This window comes from Elephantulus edwardii, unplaced genomic scaffold, assembly GCF_000299155.1.
Source record: "Elephantulus edwardii isolate Elephantulus edwardi_28Jun2011 unplaced genomic scaffold, EleEdw1.0 scaffold00298, whole genome shotgun sequence".
NCBI lineage: Eukaryota > Metazoa > Chordata > Mammalia > Macroscelidea > Macroscelididae > Elephantulus > Elephantulus edwardii.
The window spans coordinates 1,759,930-1,780,078 of NW_006400048.1; the positions used below are offsets into that span (position 1 = coordinate 1,759,930).

Genomic DNA, 20,149 nt, shown 5'->3' on the forward strand with positions numbered 1-20,149 from the left:
ATTCATGAGAGATATTGGCCTATAGTTTTCTATTTTGGTGGTGTCTTTTCCTGGCTTTGGTATCAAAGATATGTTTGCTTCATAGAATGAATCTGGGAGAGAACTGCCCACTTACTTCTTGTTATTTCCCATCTTTGTTGTTATGTAACTGACCCATAGCTTACCCTCCAAAGGTTTTCAGAGATAGGAAACATGGGAATTGTTCTGCGGAGCAGCTGGTGGATTTGAACTAAGTGCCTTTAGGTTGGCAATGAAGCTTCTTACTACTAGGCCACCAGAACTCCCTAACATGCAGAAATTACTTTTTCCCCCCTCCTTTCTTTTGCCTTACCTCCCCACTTGAGGGGGAAATGGCCTATTCGGTCTTTGGAAAGTAGTTTTCCAACGATACTATCTTTGCTTTCACTTTTAGTTTGTTTCTTCACTTTACCTCTTCATGGAAAACTCTAACAAAGTCTCAGTCCACACAGCAGGATTATTTTTGAGCATGACTAAACTAGGGGATTTTTATTTTTCTTTTGTCTTCCACCTGGCACTGAATCTAGGTATTCTCTGTGCATATGACATAAGAGACACAGATTGGAGTGGAAGAAGCTGAGGTAACCTTGATTTATATACACGCATATGGAGAACAGAGGGTATTGGCTTCCTGAATCTGCCTTCTCCTTTTGTTAGGCCTTTTTTTAAGGGGAGCATGGACAATGAGTGAGAATTCTCACAGTATCTTCCCTTACCCAACTCTCTGGGCCTGATGATAATTCAAAGCAAGTAGATTCAGCCTAATCAAAGACCCAAGATAGCATCCAATGTTTTATGACCCAAAATGAAGTGATTTGCAGGTGCAGGGTGTCCATTTTAAGGAAATTGCATACTTCTCAGCTACAGATTGCTAGCTGAACAAGGGAAAGCTCCAATTAATGAGGTGTTTTTTTTTTTTTCTGAGTGAATGGGTAAACCACTTTGACGGGACCTTTTGTTTGGTAAGAAAGTCAGTTGCTAGGCTTAAGAGGAAAAGAAAGAAAGGAAAGTGGATTTTTCCCCCCTTTTAAACAGTTATAAAAAGAAACATTAGTTACTAGGTTATAGCATTTCTTTAAAGAAAATAAGGCAGTTTCCTGGTACTACATAAAGTATTAGAAGGTATCAGATTTTCACTACTCTATCATCAGTTGTATCAGCAATTCAATGGAAGTACAGTCTTTTAGGTCAATTCTGGTAATGGTGTAGAAGGTGCCAGGATCAAAGGCATTGGAGAGGACTACAGGTTCTTTCTGTATCAGATTGCCATGATAGACACTCACAGAAGTGATTAGTATTAGGTTTATCAGTGAAAGAAGAAAGACAAATAGGCAAGTGCAGTACATTCAGCATTCAACAAGGGGGTCCCTCTCTTAAGAGAGAAGGAACAAGCGTCTAGGGCTGAGTACTGGTATTTATGTGGTCTTCCATTAACTTGTTTTCTTTTCCATTTAGTACCCTTTTTCTGACTAGTGATGGGCGCCAGATCCTGCTTTCATGGTAAACGATTGCCCATGTTCTTCAGGGCCATAAGATCATGGTAGTCCTGTACTTCCCTCAAGTCGAGGGTTATTTCTGGTACCAGGCATGAAACTGAGGAGTGGGTGTGGGAGTGCACCCAGAGCTGTGGCACTGGCTGTCTCTAGTTCCATTTCCCAGCTTCTTCCTTGGATGGTCTTCTCCATGTTCCCTTTATTCTCTCTGATCCGTCATAGCCCACAGTTATGCTGTATGATTTATTTCCTCACCTGCAAGGTGAGATGGTGATGCCTTCTCCACAGCTGATAGGAAGATTACCCAAGTTCCTATGTTTCAACTGGATTAAATATGCCATATGTGTAATTAACTCCCTGCTGGCACACTCTCCTTCCTCAAAGCTTTGAAGGGCTAATATGTCATGGAATTCTAATGATTTTTTTCCTTCAGAGTTCAGAAGATAATATGATACATTTACTGATGTGTGACATCCCCAGGGCTTTAGGGACAGCACCTTGTAATCAAACTTTTCTGCAGTCAAATAAAAATATTCACACTCAGAGAAGATTGGAAAAGCTTTAGGTTCACAGTAGGCCTTGGTCTGAGATCAGGTCAGTTTTTTGTTGATGGATGAGTTACTGGAATATTGAGAAACTCAGCATATTTTGGAGTTTGTAGAACATTCTAGATTTCAGAATTGTGGAGATTCTGAACCTCAGAATTGTGGAGAAGGGATTGTGAAGTTCAGTGAAAGCTTTCAAAATAGAGACATGGGTGTGCAAGCTATTTGTGGCACCCTTATTGGAAATAAGCCTGGAGAAGCTGGCACCAACCTCCCTGGGACATAGTCCACAGAAAGCATGATTCAGTTGCTGGGAGAGGGGCAGCAACATATGTGACTAAGAGATTTATTGCAGAACAGTGAATGCTGTGATCTTGTTTAGTGAAAATATTTATTTATTATTTTGTATGTGTATCAAAACCCAAGTAACATGTCTAGAAAATCCAGAACAGTGGTTTTACCTGAGATCACATACTCATTTCCATGGAGTTGGAATAGACTCACTGAGGACCCACCAATGGGTTTCTGAGGCTGTAAATCATACTAAAAGAGACTTCCCATCTTTCTGTCATGGAGTAGCTGGTGGATTTGAACTTCCAGAGGAGTACCACCTTTGGTATGCAAGGCCCTGGGAACAACACCAACAGAGCTCTCTAGGCAAAAAATTCTTTGTTCCTACCCTGAAACTTAGAAACACTTAAAAAACTTAGGGATAGGGTCTAAACATTGTTACTTTGATCAAAACCTAAATGAGTCTGATAGTTACTGAAGGTTGACAGAAGCAGGAGAAGGGAAACACATTGGAGAATATAATTACAGTGGTTGTTATGTGCTGTCTAGCTATCAAGAACAGCAGGTATTCAGGTACATCAGAATACCTCTAGCAGGTATTTAGATGCTGTCAATTTCATGAGAGGAGATTGCCCATCCTGAGGAGCCACTGGTAAATTGGAACTACCTGCCTTCGGGTTGACAATAAAATTCTATTCTCTAAGCGTAAGAGGCTTTTTATTTACATACATATATTTTATATACAGGCATATATTGCTTAATGCCTGCGACATTCACATGGGCATGTAATTTGAGTGTTGTATGAATTCCATGTTTCCAACTGAACTTGAGAGAGCAGCAGAGGGAGGGAGGGAGGGAGAGAGGGAGGGAGGGAGGGAGGGAGAAGGGTACATTTAGCTGCTTCCTGTTTTCCCTCCTGAGTAATAAGAGCCACCCGAATGTTTTACCTCATCACCCACCTGCCTCCTGCCAAAGAACAGAGACCAGCCCCACATCCCTGCCTCGCCTGCTTGTGTCCTTCCTTACCCATGGGCCAGAACTGCTAGAGTTGGGCCCAGGGCCCAGTGCCACATCCCTTACCTCACCTGGTTGTATCCTTTCATACCTATGGGCTAGGGCTGCTAAAATTGAGAGCAGGACCCAGTACCATGTCCTCTGCCTGACTACCTGCGTCCTTCCTTACTCCACAGGCCAGTGCTGCAAGAGTTGGGGGTAGGGAGTCACTTAAAGCCATGAGGGAAAAATAATAAGCAAAAGGAAAGCTGATTTTAGAATGGAAACCCTACAGGACAAGGAATGTATGTGCTCGGATGCTGTTGGGAAGCTGTCCAAGTGAACTTACAGTACGGACACATCCCATACTTTGTTTTGGGAGTTGGAAGATGGACTCTTTTATACCTTACTGTACTTTCCCCTGTCCCCAATTTTGTTTAGTACTTTCATATTTTTTTAAATATTATAATAGTTGGCTTTTTAAAAAAAAAATCATCAGAACTTTAAATAATCCTGAATTTCCGTGTAGTCAGTGTTGTGGAAATAGTTGGCATTTTAATAGACTGTGATTAAGATCAGCTATGATGAGATATCAGAGGCCCACTTTTCAGTAGATATGTAAAATCAACATAGGCACTCTGGTGATATTGCAGTGGTAACCAAAAGGCCAGGCATTTAGTAGTTCAAATATACCATCTGCTTCTTAGGAGAAAGATGGGCAGTCTTCTCCCATTATGATTTACAACCCTGGAGACCTGCTATGAGTCAGAACCAATTAAATGGTAGTTAGTGTTAGGATCTTTCAGAAGTTTAATGTTTCTGAGTTTTACTCTTCTTTGCATTGTACAGAGTTTGCTGTTACAAAAAGTTAGAGACATTTTCTTCTTTTATCCTGGAGTCCAGAAGTAGATAAAGGAGGCCCCAGTACAGCAACATTAGATGAAGCCATCAGCCTCATACAAAGTGGTTCTTGTGGTGGTTAATTTTAGATAATTCAGAAACATTGCTCATTTCTCCCCTGAAGGTTCATGTAGTAGCTAGTATGTAACTATTAAGAAAGAAGGTGTATACTGCACTAAACACAAATTTAGAAATACCACAAGATCAAAATCAGCTCTGTACCTACTGTGTTGAACATTCTCAAGAACTTGATCTTGAAGGCCAGTCCCAAGAAAATAGTTTCCCTGTCCTGATGCTGCTCCCTCTGGACCTCACAGCCAGAATGAAAGTGGCTATCTGAAGACTATTTCTTGCAGTGCTGGCCCTCACTGTGACAAGGAGCTGTTTCATTTGCCTCAGCAAAGTCATTTGGAAAAGTCATACTTTCCTTGTTCTTGTGACTAATCCTGAAGTGGTTTTGGGTTGAAGCATACAGGTATGATTGACACCTCAGGATTGGCTGCTAACTGAAGGGTTCGAGGTTGGAATCCACGAAAGGCAGCTTGGAAAAAACGCCCGACAATCTGTTCCTGAAAATCAGCTCTTGTAAGCCCTCTGAGCTCAGCCCTGCTCCGGCATGCTTGGGAATAGACTTGATGCCAACTATGCTTTTTTTTTCCCTTCTGAGATAAATCTTTGCTTCTCTTTAAAAGTTAGATTGCACTCTGTAGCCCTTGGAAAGAATTGTTTTGCCTCAGCTCTCTAGAGGATGTGAGGCTGACTACACTGCTTTTGTAGAAAAGTGAGGGAAGTGAGTGCTCAAAGCAAGTGGCTATCTTGGTTGGCACACAGCGAATGCCTCTTTTCTGTCTCAGGCCCCAGTTTGGAGTGCTTCGCTTGTGTCTTCCCCATTGAGTGGAGTGAGAGGAGAGCTGCTCTGCTTCACTGCTTTGTTTATGAATGCACCCTGGATATGATTTATAGAATTTGTTAGCAGAATTTACATTCATCCTCAGGTTGGGCAACCTTCTTCAGCTTTCTCTAACTCATAGCCATGGAGTCAGAATCCACTCGTAGCTGACCCTCCAGTGGGTTTTCAGAAGCCATATCTTGGGAGGAGATCTTTCCATCTTTCTTCTGAGGAGCCACTGGTGGATTTGAACTGCCTGCCTCTAGGTTGGCAATACAACTCTTTACCTAGAACTCCCCTCAGGAATGCTTTAATTGGAAGTGTCCGTAGTAATTCTGTTAAGAAGTAAAAACTTTCACATGTTGGGCATCAGATGAACAAGTAAAAATGATAAATGTCTGCTATTTTTTTTTTTTTGAGTGACAAAAATGTTTATAAATGATTCCTGCATAAAATCCCAGCCCAAGGAGCTATCAACAGACTTGGTGGCCTTCACTGTTTACCCTCTTTCTTTCCTACAGAGTTATCAGCTTACAGCAAGGGTGGAAGAAGGACATGAGGACATGATGAACAAGATCCAAGCAGAGGCCAGGTGACACATTAGGAACCTGAGCTGCTCTTCCTGCCAGGCTTTGGACCAGGCTGAGAATCTTCTAGTCTTCCTGAGCCAACCTGGTTCAAGTCCAGCTGTGATCTGGCCTTAGCCAGGAAAACAGGCCAAGCTCAAGGTTGTCCCCACAAATCCATGTCTCACTGGGCAGAGCTGAAGACAGTTTCTTATTACCCTTTGCTGAAGGGGAGATGTTTTCTGTCCTTGCCTGCATGTGGTCACCTCGTTGACTTAAGAAACTCTCTAGCTTCTTGCTGTGTTTCAGCTCCTTGAACTTCTTGGCTAGGGCCAACTCACACTGCTCGGACTTCTTCAGGAAGTACAGCGATGGCCCTGCTGGGCCTGACAATGCTCCTGCTTCAGGGCGAGTCACAGCACCTGCTGTGCAGGTTCTAGCTGCTTTATTCCCTGAAGTAGCAGCTGCAGTTTCTAGTGCTTCTTCAATTGCTTTTTCACAATCTTTCTTTGGCTCAGATATCATTCAGGAATTGGTATGTTTTTCAAATACCTCATCAAAGCGTGTGTGTGTGTGTGTGTGTGTGTGTGTGTGTGTCTCTCTCTCTCTCTCCCTGGTCACCTTTTTACTGATGGGGACAACCTGATGTAAAAATGGCACCTGAACTTTTGCTGACATTTCCAGAGGCTTGTGCTTATCTGCATCATATTGATTTTGGGCAAGTGGTCTAGAATCTTGCTTTCTAATGCTGTTTCCGACCACCGATTGTTTATACTTCTTGGTCCCCACTTTGTTCTGCAATTCCAACAGCTCTTCATATGACATGTTGGATGTGCCCTCTCACAGGTCATGCCTCAGAGTCCCAGATTCCAGGTTCCCAATTTCCTGGGCCCCAGCAGGGCCCGGAGCCGTAAACCTATCTCATGGTCTGACTTTGGGCATCAGGTTCCACACCCCTCGGATGATGAAGGATGGTACTTGCAGTAATGACAGCTTAGAAATGTCTGCTTTTTTAGTGAAATGTGTGAGCACTTAATATTTGCTATTTGTATCTTGTTGACTGTCACTGATGTAGCCCCATAAACAAGGGGACAACACTCTGCTTACCTATGCCTGTGCCTTCTCTGTAATGAGTGTGGATAAAACTGTTGGGATCCATAGGATTCTCACTGGCAAGTGTTTTGGAAGTAGATTTCTGGGCCGTTCTCTCAGGCCTCTTTTAGTCTGAAAGAGCTTCTGAAATCTGGCTAGCACCACACATCTTCCCTGACAGGTGGCCACATATGTGCATCGGTGGGAAGGTCTCCTCCACAGAAAGCAAAAATCCTGCTCCTTTACCACCATTGCCCCTGCTTGGTTGCTTCTATTGTTGATTTAATTCTCACACTACCCTGGAGGAGCAGGTACTATAATATCCTGCATTTATAGATGAGGAAACTGAAGGAGAGAGAGTGCTGCTTGCAGAGCTTGAGCTCTGAGTGGTGGATTCTGAGGACAGTCCTCAGGAAGCCATCCCTGGGAGTGGACCCCACTGCTCTGGGACTTAGAATCGTGGGTGGGTTGTCCATGCCCTCCACTGACAGTGTGCATTCTGAGGAACAACTCCCCTTGCTTCTGTTTCCAGGCTCAATAGCACCCTGGGGCCTGGGGATGGATGTAGCCTACTTCTTGGCTGATGACAATGGAACTGAGTGCAGTTGTTTCTCTTCACTTGGCAGGCACTCTACTCTAGCCTTGAGATGATGGGACTGGGTAATGGGCGTCGGAGCATGAAGTCGCCCCCGCTCCTACTGGCCGCTCTGGTGGCCTGTGTCATAGTCCTTGGCTTCAACTACTGGATTGCCAGCTCCCGGAGCGTGGAACTGCAGGTGTCTGTCTTTTTAAAAATTTTCCTTTTAGAATAGTTTTGGATTTACAAATAAATTTCAAAGATAGCACAGTTGCAGTATACTCCACACCCAAACCCCCTTTTATTTACATTCTTTACTAGTATGGTGCATTTATCACACAAAATATACCAGTGATTATGCATTATTAATAAAAGCCCTTCATTTTTTCAGCTTTTCATAATTTTTACCTTACTATTAGGTGCTATTGAGTCAGTTGACTCAAGGAAACCATTTGTCCACCAGAAGGAAACACTACCCTCACCATCCTCACACCTTCTGCTGTGTCAGCCTGCTGATTGAGGATCCTCCTGTTCTCTACTGACCAAACACACCAAATGCAATGCCCTCCTCCAGTGACACGTAGTGCCCAAAATATGAGAGATGTCATTTCTCCATCTTTGTTTCTGAGGACCAGTCTGCCTGTACGTCTTCCAAGATAGATGTGTTCACTAGTTTTACCTTGTGTTCATATGTTCCAAGATGCCGTCCAGGGTACCTTAGTATTTCTGCCTTTTTGTTGTATCTATCCAGATGTCATTTAAGGTTTCCAGACAATGAGAGTCAAGTGGTTTATTACTTATAGTCACCAAAGTTTCAATACACACACATGCACATCACATGAGCACACGAACCCCCATGCTACGACTCTAGCTCTAGGTCTGACTTTCCATATCCTCAATGCCACCCTGTCCCTCATCTCTGCCCTTAGATGAGAGGGAACCCTTTTTATCAAACACTTACGACTTTTGAGATTGCTGCTGGAACACCCTCCTTGTTGCTTCCTGTGAGTTAACAGGTTTCAGTCAACATGTTTGAGCTAGTTTTGGAAAGATAATATGCTTAAATATGTAGACCATGAACTGTAGTCCACATTACATATTAAAGAGCAGTCTTGGATAATAAGTCTAAGGAATTTATATTTTACAGTATCAGTCTTCAGCATTACCATTCAACAATGATGAAAGTATTAGCTTTCCCACTTAAAGCTCACCATCAGGGCTCATGCACTGTGCTGAACACTATGTGGACACCATGTTCTTTATCTCTAAGTCACACCCTAAGAGCTTGTGACTTATGTGTCCCACTTTCACAGGTGGGCAGAGCGAGGCACAAAGAGGCCAGTACTACTGGAGCTGGGGTTCCAAACAACTCTTGCTGATGGCAGAGCTTGGACCTTTAACCATGAAGCTCCATTTCACCTGAGCTTTCCCATGTCCTGTCCCAGACTCAGTTTGTTTCCCTGGGTTATCGACCTTGTGTGTCAGATTCTACTAGACCTCTGTTCTCAGGCAGATGAGGGTGAGCTGGAGAAACAAAACCAGTCTTCAAAAGTCCTATTTGATAGAGTTGTCAGGTGCTGTGGTATCAGAGGAAAGGAAATAAATATCTCAGCACCCATTGTTCCAGGTTATATCCAGGGTCTTTTATGTACTTGCTTCATTGAAACCCATTGGGGCATAAAGGTGGGTGGCGTTCTGAAGCTTGGAGGTGTGAATACCTTAATTTATGCCATTGTTTCTCTAGAAACTCCTGTTCTAGCTCTCACAGTTCCTTTGAACACATGAGCCTTTGGAACCTTTGCAGGGGTGGGAGGCTGGCACTGATGTAGGCCTCAGTGTCTGCTGCCGACTCTGGTGGGTTGGTTTGCAGCAATGGCTGGCGTTTGCATTTAACACTTTTTCTTTTTGCAGACACGCATCATGGAATTGGAAGGCAGGGTCCGCAGGGCAGCTGCAGAGAGGGGCGCTGTGGAGCTGAAAAAGAATGAGTTTCAGGGAGAATTAGAGAAGCAAAAAGAGCAGCTTGACAAGATCCAGTTGAGCCACAGCTTCCAGCTGGAGAGTGTCAACAAGTTCTATCAGGATGAAAAGGTGAGGCTGCCTGCCCTCCTCATACCTGTGTTCCCAGGTGTACTTTGTGAGCTGTTGCGTTCTTCTTGATGGGATGGTAAATGGCTGTGCATACTTGTGCAATTCTGTGGCACCGGCTCTTGGTCTGCAACAGCCCCCTCCCTTGCCCCCATTAACCTGAAATCCTTTGGTCGGCTTGTTGGGAAACCTTTCTCAAAGGTCTGAGTAGGAGAAATGCAAAAGAACTGAAATGGCATCGAAAATCTTCCTCTTTTTTACTTTCTCTGTTACTTTCTACAGGTATACACGAAATATGTATTCAGATTAGGTCTGTGCAAACTGCTTGTGTCCTCTGATATTTCTCAAGGGTGTGGGTGCAGAAGCCCTAACAAAGAAAGAAGGGGGTCAAGGGCATTGGGTTTTTTTAAAAAAAACAAACCAACAAACACCCCAAAATCACCAGACTACTAGGCAAAAGCAGATTTTGTATAAGTTAAAAAGGGGTGTTGGAGAAGAGTACTGAATATCTTGTGGACTGCCAAAAAAACCAAACAGATATGTCTTGGAGAAGGTGCATCCACAGTGCTCCTTGGAGGCAAAGATGATAAAGCTTTATCTTACATACTTTGAACATATTGCTAGGAGAGGCTATTCTTTAGAGAAGGAAATGATGGAAAGAAGACAGCTTGGAAATATAGAGGGATAGTGAAAGAGGAAGACTCTCAGCCAGGTGGATTGACAAAATTACTGCAGCAATGGGCTTGAGTGTTTCAGAAATGATGAAGATAGCACAGGATAGGACAGGGTTCAGATCTGTTCTTACTTGACCCAATGGCATCTAACAATAACATTATCAATAAGCTTTATATAATTTTCTTTGCTTCTGTCAGTACATAAATAATTTCTTTTATAAGAATCAATACAAAGCTAGTGCCTGTGAGGCAGAGACTAATGTTTGATACATATAATTTCTTCCAGCTGCTGTACCATTCCATCTTCTGTGATGAATCTAGTCCCCTGACTCAATATTCTTCCTCCATCTTTGGATTTGGTAATTTGCTATAATATTTAACAGAACCAATAAGCCAAGCTTATAATTATGGAGTTTATCAGGAAAGTAAAAGATTACCAGTTGGAATGGGGACCAGCTTGGAAAAACAGTAGCTTTCTCTTAGCTGCTGGTAGGCTCTGCTCAGAAAATGTTTCAGTGCCCTCTCCCTGCCTCCTGGTTTCTGCTGTTTCCCTTACTACTGCTGTCTTGCTGCAGGCAAGAAAACAATTAAAAGTAGTTTATAAAGTAGAAGTTTCATTTTTGTCTTATGGGATCATTTTGAGGAAAGCTGCCTTGTCAGGTTGAGATCCTTTGTTGTAGTCTCCCTCCCCCTGCAATCTACAGTTCAGTGTCACTACCTTCTATTACTGATAGCACCTTCTGACCTTGTTTCCAGGACTACCTTTTCAAGTGATAAGAAGGAAAATTCTGTTTTAAACTTTACCTGGGTTAGTGCTAGCCTTGCTCTGAATCTCATAATTTCTTCTTTTCTTGTCTCCTTTCCTTCTGCATAATGTGCTGAATTAATTTCCTTGAGACAGTTCAGATGTGGAACACTAACATTCAGTTGAAGCAGACATTACAATACCCAAGAACACTAAGTGCCTCCAGTGTGAAGTGTTCCCTCCTAAGAATCTTTAACTTTGATGAGACATTTCAAGTGTCATGTGAGTGACTCCTGTATGACCTTCTAGAGAGCAGCCTTCTTGAAAAGACTTGTTTGTTTTGTGATGACCAAATGCTTCAGTTGGAGATGGCCAACTTTAAAGCCACACCCAGGAATCAGGCATACACACAGCTGTCACGACCATCTGCATGCTTCCAACGAGACACCTGATTACATTCTATACATTCCATGAAGACCTGACTCAAAATCCCACTCCAGGGCAATAATTATACCCCTCGGAGAATGGGGCTCAACTGAAACTATTTAAATAAACTCTTCTGAAGGCGAGGGGTGGGGGGGCAAACTTCTGATGGCAGCCACCCTGGAAAAACTATTGCATGTAATTACTCTGATCACTTCCATATGGCCAATCTCAGATAATCACCTCCTCCTTTCATGAATAAACAAGACAGGAAGGTTTTTTTGTTTTAATAGGTTAACTCTTAAATTGTGTTGCATTGGGAAAATGCTGTTACAGACCTCTCCAAAATACTTAAGAGAAATGATGCAAGTTTAAAGACCAAGGTACACCTGATCCAAGCTATGGTCTTTTCAGTTACTTGTTACACATCTGAAAGTTGGACAATGTATAAGGATAATAGAAGACCAATACCTTTGGGTTGTGTTGAAAAATATCTCATGGACTAGAAAAAGAACAAATCTGTCTTGGAGAAAGTACAACCAGGGTGTTCCTTGAAGGTAAAAGTGGTGAAACTTCATGTCAGGTACTTTGGGCATGTTATTAGAAAGGGCCAGTCCTTGGAAAAGGACATCATGCTGGGAAAGGGAGGGTCAGAGAAAGAGAGTAGTACCCTCAAAAAGAGGAGTTGACACTGTGAGTCTTAACAGTGGGCTGGAGCATATCAGAGTTTGTAAGGATGGTGCAGGGTAGGGCAAGGTCCAGATCTGGTGTTTAGAGGGTCGCTATGAGTCATGGTCAAATGAAGGCACCCAATAACAACAATAACAATAAGAATAAACATGACATCCTTTCCCACCTCCAGACTCTTGAAAAGGACCTTCTTGTCTTTTATTCAAGGTGTGATGGGCTAGCAGTTCTTTGTCACTTGTAAAGTGTTTTTCCTAATACATTTCTTCTTTTGCTTGTGTAGAAAGCATGGACTCCTGTTTTGCTATTCTTGTTAGACAGGAGGAAGAACCTAAATTTAAGTAATGTACTAGAAATATTCTTGTTTCTACAACTGCATTTAGTTTCTTGGCAACTACATTTAGGGAGTGATCTAGCTACAGACTTTGTCTTCAGTGTTGTAACTCTTTAAAACTTTTCTCAGGGAAGAAGGTTAATGTTGCATAGCAACATTTAAGGTGTACTCTCTCCACACACAGCAAACCCACAAGTTAGCCAGTTTCCTTTAAAAGTTCTCTGCACCTCATTTGCATGAGCAGACTCTCCAGTCCCCTAAGCCTCTATGCATCCTGCTCATATAGTCTCAGGCAGTCATCTGGTGGAACTTATAGGTCCATGGCTAGAAATGTCACACAAACCTGACTCATCACAACACACTTAAGAATGGATGGCTTGTTTGTTATATCAGTGTGTGGGTGACTAACATCTTTTGAAAAAAAGCCTGCTGGTAGGTCAGCTATATATATCAGTGCCAGATTGATAGCAATGAGCTTGAGTTTGAATATCCTTTGACATGTTGCAAACTCTTGGCTGTTCATAATCCAGAAGGATTTGGCTTTGTTGCATATCCCTCTCTCCATGGTCTGGAGGGAAGCTGTGCCTTTAAGCTCTATTGTCTTGAAGATAGAGTTTTTGTATAAATTGGTGGGGTCTGGGTGGAAAGAAAATGGCTCTGTCTCTCTCAGCTGTTAACTGAAAGGCAGCTGAAATCTACTGAGAGGTACCTGGAAGAAAGGCTTGGTGATCTCCTAAAAAACCTACCATTGAAACTCTGTGGAGTGCAGCTCCCCCAGACACACGAGTCGCCATGTGTTGAAATTGAATTGGTGGCGCCAGTTGTTTTTTTCTTAATGGCCAGGACTTTTCCAGAAGATTAATTTACCCAGAAACTCAGACTTTTCTTGCACACTGTTGTTATTAGCTGTTATTGATCAGCCCCTGACTCAGGGTATTGTCGTGCAGAGCAGAACAAAATGCTGCTTGGTCCTGTGCTATCTCCCTGGTCAGCTGCAGATGAGACCATTGTGATGGATAGGGAGTTCACTGGCTGATTTGTGGAAATGGATTGCCAGCCCTTTCTTCCTTGTTTGTTTTAACCTGAAAGTGCTACTGATACCTGCTCACCATTAAAGCAAGATGCAAGCCCCACTGATAGATAGATGGTGAATACCTTTTAAAAAGGTGATAGTTACTGTTTTTAATTTGTGGATAACTTCTTTTGAAACAGTTTCAGTTTTAAATGCATCTAGTAATAATGTGCTCCCCTATTTGTGCTTATCTGTAGAGGGAGCCCATGTAATCTCCTTTAACTGAAGATAGTACTACCAAAACTTTTTCATAGTGTGTACACAGACAGAATTCTGAAGAACCACGTACAGGAGGAAGTAGATGGACTTGTTGTTTGGTGCCGTCGGGTCGTAGACGACTCATAGCGGCACTATGAACGAACGGCCTGAGCACTGTTCATACATAGAGTTTCCGGAGGCAAGCCATTGTGGAAGTGGATGCCGCTCCTGCTTCCAGGCTTGTTTTAGGAAATAAGATTTGTAGAGGCTCCATCCATGATTTGCATGTGTGCGGAAAATGTTGCTGGCACCATTATCCCTCATTGGACCAGGAGACCAATGGTGGGAACTAGACTTGTTGGGGACTCAGTTAAGGGACCCAGGAGAGTCAGTTAGGGTGGGCAGGAGGGTCTGGGCTAAGACGGGTTGCCTAGGATGACAGGACAAGCCAAGAAGGACCATCCTGATGCCACAGTGCTGCTTTGGTGCGAGTGGAGGGATGGGGCCCCAGCTCACAGCTCCTTTTGTCTGTCTGACAGCTCTTCCCTGCATTAATATGCATATTGTTTACTTGTCGTAGAAAGACTTGGCTTTTTATTCTGAGCCACTGGATTTTTTACATTTTTATTTAAAAAATGTTTTAAAAGGTAGTGAAAGGAAATAGTAAGGATGTAAGTGAGAATATATATGTGAGAATGTGTATAAATGTTAGAGGTTGTGTGTGCATGAGAGTGTGCGTGAGCAAGAGCGTGTGAGCATGAGAGTGAACATGAGTGTGTATGAGAATGAGTATGTGTGAGCCCGAGTGTGTGTGAACATCAGTGTGTGTGAGCCTGAGAGAGTGTGAGTGTGTTTGTAATATGTGAAAGGGTGTTTGTGTGAGTGTGTGTTTAGGGGTGTAAGTGTGAGTTAAAATGCTGCTTTTAAGTAGGGCGTTTATGTACTGCTTTTAAGTGCAACTGCTTTTAAGTATCTTTGTTTTCTTAACTGTCTCAGTCTACCAAATACATGAAATTTAACCATTTCATGAATTTTTAAAACTTGTGGAATGTCTAATGTCTGTCTTCATACTCCTCCAAGTTCCGGGATAGTTTTGTGTGTTGTTTCGAAGTGTAGGCACATGATTTGGGTGAGGAACAACAAGGTTGCAGGACTGAGTACAGAGGAGCACTTCCTTGGCCTGGTTACTGCTGGGTGGCTCTAGGCCATGGTACATGGACTACAACCTTTGGAGTTTCCCAGGCTGCATGGGCAGATCCTTCAAAGAATGTGCTGCATGGAACCGTTCTAGAACAGAATTCACAGAAACTCAGGAAGAGGTTCTCACCACAGCCCTACAGATGTTGGTTTCTTTGTGCATAATTTGTTATAGACTAAGACTACAGGTGTGAACTTTTTCTGAAATAGGATTTTCTGTGACCTAAAAATGTCTCCCTGGAGGAAGAGAAGAGGACAGCATATTGTAGTCAGAAACTGGGAGACTGTTTTACTTCGGTTCTTTATGCTTTTGCTAAAGAGAAAGTTTTATAGCTTTGTTGGAAAACAGGGCACAACACAGCCCTTCTCTCTCTAATTCCTGCCTCCTCTTTTAATTAGGGGAAGAGGGCTAGTACAGCACAATAAACAAACTTATGGCCTATATATGAATCATCATAGCAAACAAAATAACATATACTTTTGAAGAGGCAAATATCCTTTTAAAAAGAGTCTTCTTTCTTTTCCTGAAACTTCAATTTCACCTAAGTAACACACATTTAGGAGTCCAGCGTTGATGGAAAGCCTTGAATGGACACCTGGGTGGTCCTGGCTGAGAAGCTGTGATGTGACCTCACCCAGGGGAGCTCTGAAACAAGAGCCCTGGAGGGGCACAGCCTTAAAAAGAGAGTGTCTTTTTTTTATAGGGCTCTGTAACTTTCAGAATATGTGATAAATGCTTTTTCAGTTGTGGCTCTGGGACACATTGGTTTCCATCATCACATCTTACTTCCATCAGGATCTGCACTTTGGTTAGCATGAAGGCTATGAGGCTTCTATACCAGGCCAAATGGGATCAAGTACTAATTTTCCTCAGCTATGGGGTTTCTAGGCCAGTCATTTAAAATCTGTGCTATTTCTGAGCTTTAACATGGAAACAATAACAGTGTCCTTAACAGATGGCTGTGGGAATTCAACACGATACTACTTGTAGTGTTTAGGACATACAGTAAAATTTTGAAAAAATGGGCTCAACTTAACTCTTGTTGCTGTCTAATTGGAACCAACTCATAACTGACTCTCCGGTGCATTTTCCAAGGCTGAAATGAAGGATATTGTTCATTCTTCTCCTGTGGAACTGATAGTGGATTTGAACTGCCAGAACTGCCAGAACCTTTGGGTTAGTAGCACTCTGTGGACTCTGCCAGTAGTCATTGTTCCTGTTATGTACTGGTTCATAGATGACCTTCACTGGGTTTTCAGAGGTAGTAAATCACATAGGAAGAGACTGCCCATTTTTCTCCTGCAGAGCAGCTGGTGGATTCAAACCACATACCTTTGGGTTGGTGGCATAGCTTCTTATTGTGAGGCCACCAGAGCTCCCTCAAAGAAGAATGCTTGAATTATTACAATTAATCATAGTAATACTAGTGGAAAGCAACATCAGTGATAATAATAATAATAGCAGGTGCTCCTAGGTGGTACAGACAGTTGATGCACACTTAGCTGCTCGCTCAAAGGTTGGTGCCAATCCACCTAGAGAGACTTCATGATCTACTTCTGAAACATCAGCAGAAGCAGCAGCAGGAGTAGAAAGAACAGCAGTAATAGTAATAGCAGTAGCAGAGCTTGTAGTAACCATATAGCAAATAGTAGTAGTAGTAAAGGTGGTAGTAACCATATAACAGTAATGGTAATAGCAGTAGCAGCCGAGGTAGTAGTACTCATATCCAGTTGTTTTGGATAATGCTGAGTGACCTGCAATATTTTCTAGGCTATAATCACTATGATGTTGTAGTTACGTGCCAGTCATGTGTTACATGTTATGTGAAGTTAAAAATGACTCACATCAACCACATGCACATGACTCTGCACCTTGCCCTCTCCTGAACCAACCTCTCAATCTCTGATACATCTGACCCCATTGCCACAGTTACCATGCCACTCCATCTCATCCAGGGTCTTTCTCTTTTGCACTGACCCTCTACCCTTCCAAGCATGAATGTCCAACGACACATCCCTTCTGGTGACATAGGGCATATTATTATTTCTTTCTCCAGAAAATCAGCTGAAGTGAATTCAAAGTGCCAACCGTTTGGTTAGAATAGCTGAATAATAAACCGATAGTAGCAGTAGTAACAATATTTATTCTTATATTTTTATTTATAAATCCCTTTTAACCCCCCACATTGAAACCAAATTGTGCTGCTTTTAAATAGATTTAGGATACACTAGGTTACCATTGGAATGCCTTGGCAAAACAGTGCAGCCAGAGCACGGTCAGAATATTAACTATAGTCACATACTAATGAGGTGGGCTCATGTAGGATATGAGTAAATATTGTTGATGGGAATGTAAAATGGCACAATTACCAAGGCACTAGAGAGTAGTTTGACATTTCCTTAAAAAGTTAGAATTAGCAATACCATTTGATCCAACAATCCCGCTGTTATTACTCTTAGGCACCTTTTGAATCAATTAAGGCTTATAGCAACGATGTGAATAATAGATCTTAACCTTGCCCTGTGTAGTACCGTCTGCATGATCTCCAGCATATTTGGCTCCATTGTTACAATCATTGTGTCAGTCCATCGTGTTGAGGGTCTTCCTTTCTTATCCTGACCCTCTACTTTTCCCAGCATGATAGATTTTTCCAAGGACAGGCCCCTCCTGACAACATGTCCAAAGTCTGTGAGATGAAGTTTTGCCATCTTTGCCTCTAAGGAGCACCATAACTGCACTTCCTATAAAAAATATTTATTTATTTATTTTTTCCATATTCTTCCCCAACATCACAATAAAAAGGCATCAATTCTCTGTAGTTATTGTTGTTACATATTGGCAAGTCTACCAGATTGATATATTGAGATAACTTGTGGTTGCTGTGATGCTGAAAGCTATGCCACTGGCATGTCAAATGCCACAGGATCACCCATGGTGGACAAGTTTTAGTAGCACTCTCAGATTAAGACAGATTAGGAAATAGAATTGGCCATCAACCTCTTAAACAGCAGGCCTCTGAAAACCCTATGAACAGTAGAGGAATGTGGGTAGTTAATATTAGAGGTACAGCTCAAATTGGAAGTCAGTCAAAATGAGGAAAAATAGCAGAAAACATCCTTTAATAATAGGAACATAGAATGCGTGAAGCATGAATGTTGGAAAATTAGAAGTCATGTAAAAATGAAGTGGAATACACAAATATCTATATTCTAGGAATTAGTGAAATGAGAGGGACTAACTCTGGCCACTTTGAATCAGACAATCACGTGATATACTATGCTGGGAATGAAAAACAGGAAGAATGGTGTTGCATTCATGGTTAAAAAGGCAACTTCAAGTTTTATCCTGAAGTACAATGCTGTGAGTGATAGAATATCATCCATACACATACAAGGAAGACTTGTTAATATGACTATTATTCAAATATATGCTCCTACAGCTAAAGTCGAAGAAGAGGAAATTGAAAATTTTTACCAAATCTTGAAGTCTAAAGTTGACCAAACATGCAATCAAGATGTGTTAATGATAATTGGTAACTGGAATGCAGAAGTTGAAAACAATGAAGAAGGAATAGTAGTGGGAAATAGGGACTTGGTGAAAGAAATGAGGCTGGAAATAGAATGATCTAATTTCATGTGTTCAATGATTTATTCATCGCATTGTGTTGTTTTTTTGTTTTTAAAAACAAAACCACAAACAACGACTTTACATATTGACCTCACCTGATGGACTACCTAGGTTTCAGATTGACATCTGTGGAAGGAATAATTGGAGAAGCTCAGTATCTGTAACCAAAACTAAGCCAAGGGCATACCATAAATTACTCATGTGCAAGTTCAAATTGGGGTTGAAGAAAACGAAAAGAAGTCCTTAAGAACCAAAATATGATCTTGAGTCTATCCCACCTGAATTAGGAAAGTTGTCTTAAGAATAGATTTGAAGCATTGAACATCAGTGGTCGAAGACAAGATGAGTTGTGGGATGACATCAAGGATATCATGCATGAAGAGAGTATAATACAAAGACAGGAGAAAGAAAACACCAAAGTGAATGTCAGAAGAGACTCTGAAAATTGCACTAGAGTGTCAAGAAGCCAAAACAAAGGGAAAAAAATGCTCTACTAAAAGAGCTGAGCAGAACTATCAAAAGGCAGCTTGAGAAGACAAAGCAAAGTATTAGAATGGAATGTGCAGAGAGCTAGAATATGAGAACAGAAGGGGAAGAACTCATAAGTATTTCTCAAGCTGACAGAAGTAAAAAACAAATTTAAGTCTTGAGTTTCAGTATTGAAGGATTCCATGGACACTGTTGAACAAGTCAGGAAGCATCAGAAGAAAATGGAGAGAATACAGAGTCATTGAACCAAAAAAGAATTGACTGACACTAAAAAATTTTAGGAAGTTCCATATGAATAAGAGCCAAGGTAATAAAGGAAGAAATCGAAGCTGCACTGAAGGCATTGACAAAACCAGGAATCGATAGGATACCAATTGACTTGTTTCAATTAACAGACGCAGCCTTCGATGTGCTTGCCAGTCTATGCTAGGAAATTTGGAAGACAGCTGTCTGGCCAACAGATTGGAAGAGGTCCATATTTTTTACTATTCCCAAGAAAGTTTATCCAACAGAATGTGGAAAGTATCAAACAATATCATTAATATCACATGCAAGTGAAATGCTGCTAAAGATAATTTTAAAATAGCTAGAACAGTACATAGGTAGGGAACTGCCAGAAGTTCAAGCAGAATTTAGAAGAGGCTGTGGCACCAGGGATATCACTGCTGATATCTGATGGGTACTGGTTGATAGTACAGAAGAATACTAGAAGGTCTATTTGTGCTTATGGCTAACCCTGAGAAGAATGGGAGTCACAGAGCACTTAACTGTGCTTGTATGATTTTCTGATATGGGACCCAAACAAGCTGCAGGCATAAAAGAATTTATTTGTGCCAGTGTTTGTTCTATTATGAATAAGTATAGTCTTAACAGAATGTCATAAATGAGTAAAACTAATTTTTGCTTTCATACTGCTAGAGTTCTGTTTTGCCCTTTGTTCTTATTCCTCCAGAACTGTGCTGTCTGTAGTTGCATGCCACTATTGAACATTTGAAATGTCCAGTTGAGATATGCTATCAAGCAACAATGGGTATAAACACAAAAGAGATTATGAGGAAGGTACAGGGTCTGCAGTGTGCAGAGATTTGTTCTGATGAACACGGGATCATTATGAGTCACAGCCAACTTTATGGTATCTACCGACAGTATGCCATTTATGTTGTTGTTGTTGTTATGTGCCGTCGAGTCGCCTGCGACTCATAGCGACCCTATGTACAACAGCCCTAAACTCCGCTCTGTCCTGTGCCAAT

General features: G+C 41.8%; 1 protein-coding gene and 1 pseudogene across 1 annotated transcript in view; one reads left to right on the forward strand and one right to left on the reverse strand.

The window, feature by feature from the left end:
• The window catches only part of LOC102863624, a 52,728-nt pseudogene extending 45,689 nt beyond the window's left edge, over positions 1-7,039 (reverse strand).
• Positions 7,040-7,434: 395 nt separating this feature from the next.
• The window catches only part of GOLM1 (golgi membrane protein 1), a 74,222-nt gene continuing 61,507 nt past the window's right edge, over positions 7,435-20,149 (forward strand). The window contains exons 1-2 of the mRNA XM_006900872.1: positions 7,435-7,563; positions 9,276-9,455. Coding sequence (XP_006900934.1) covers positions 7,435-7,563; positions 9,276-9,455 — 309 coding nt within the window. The remainder of the gene's footprint in view (positions 7,564-9,275; positions 9,456-20,149) is intronic.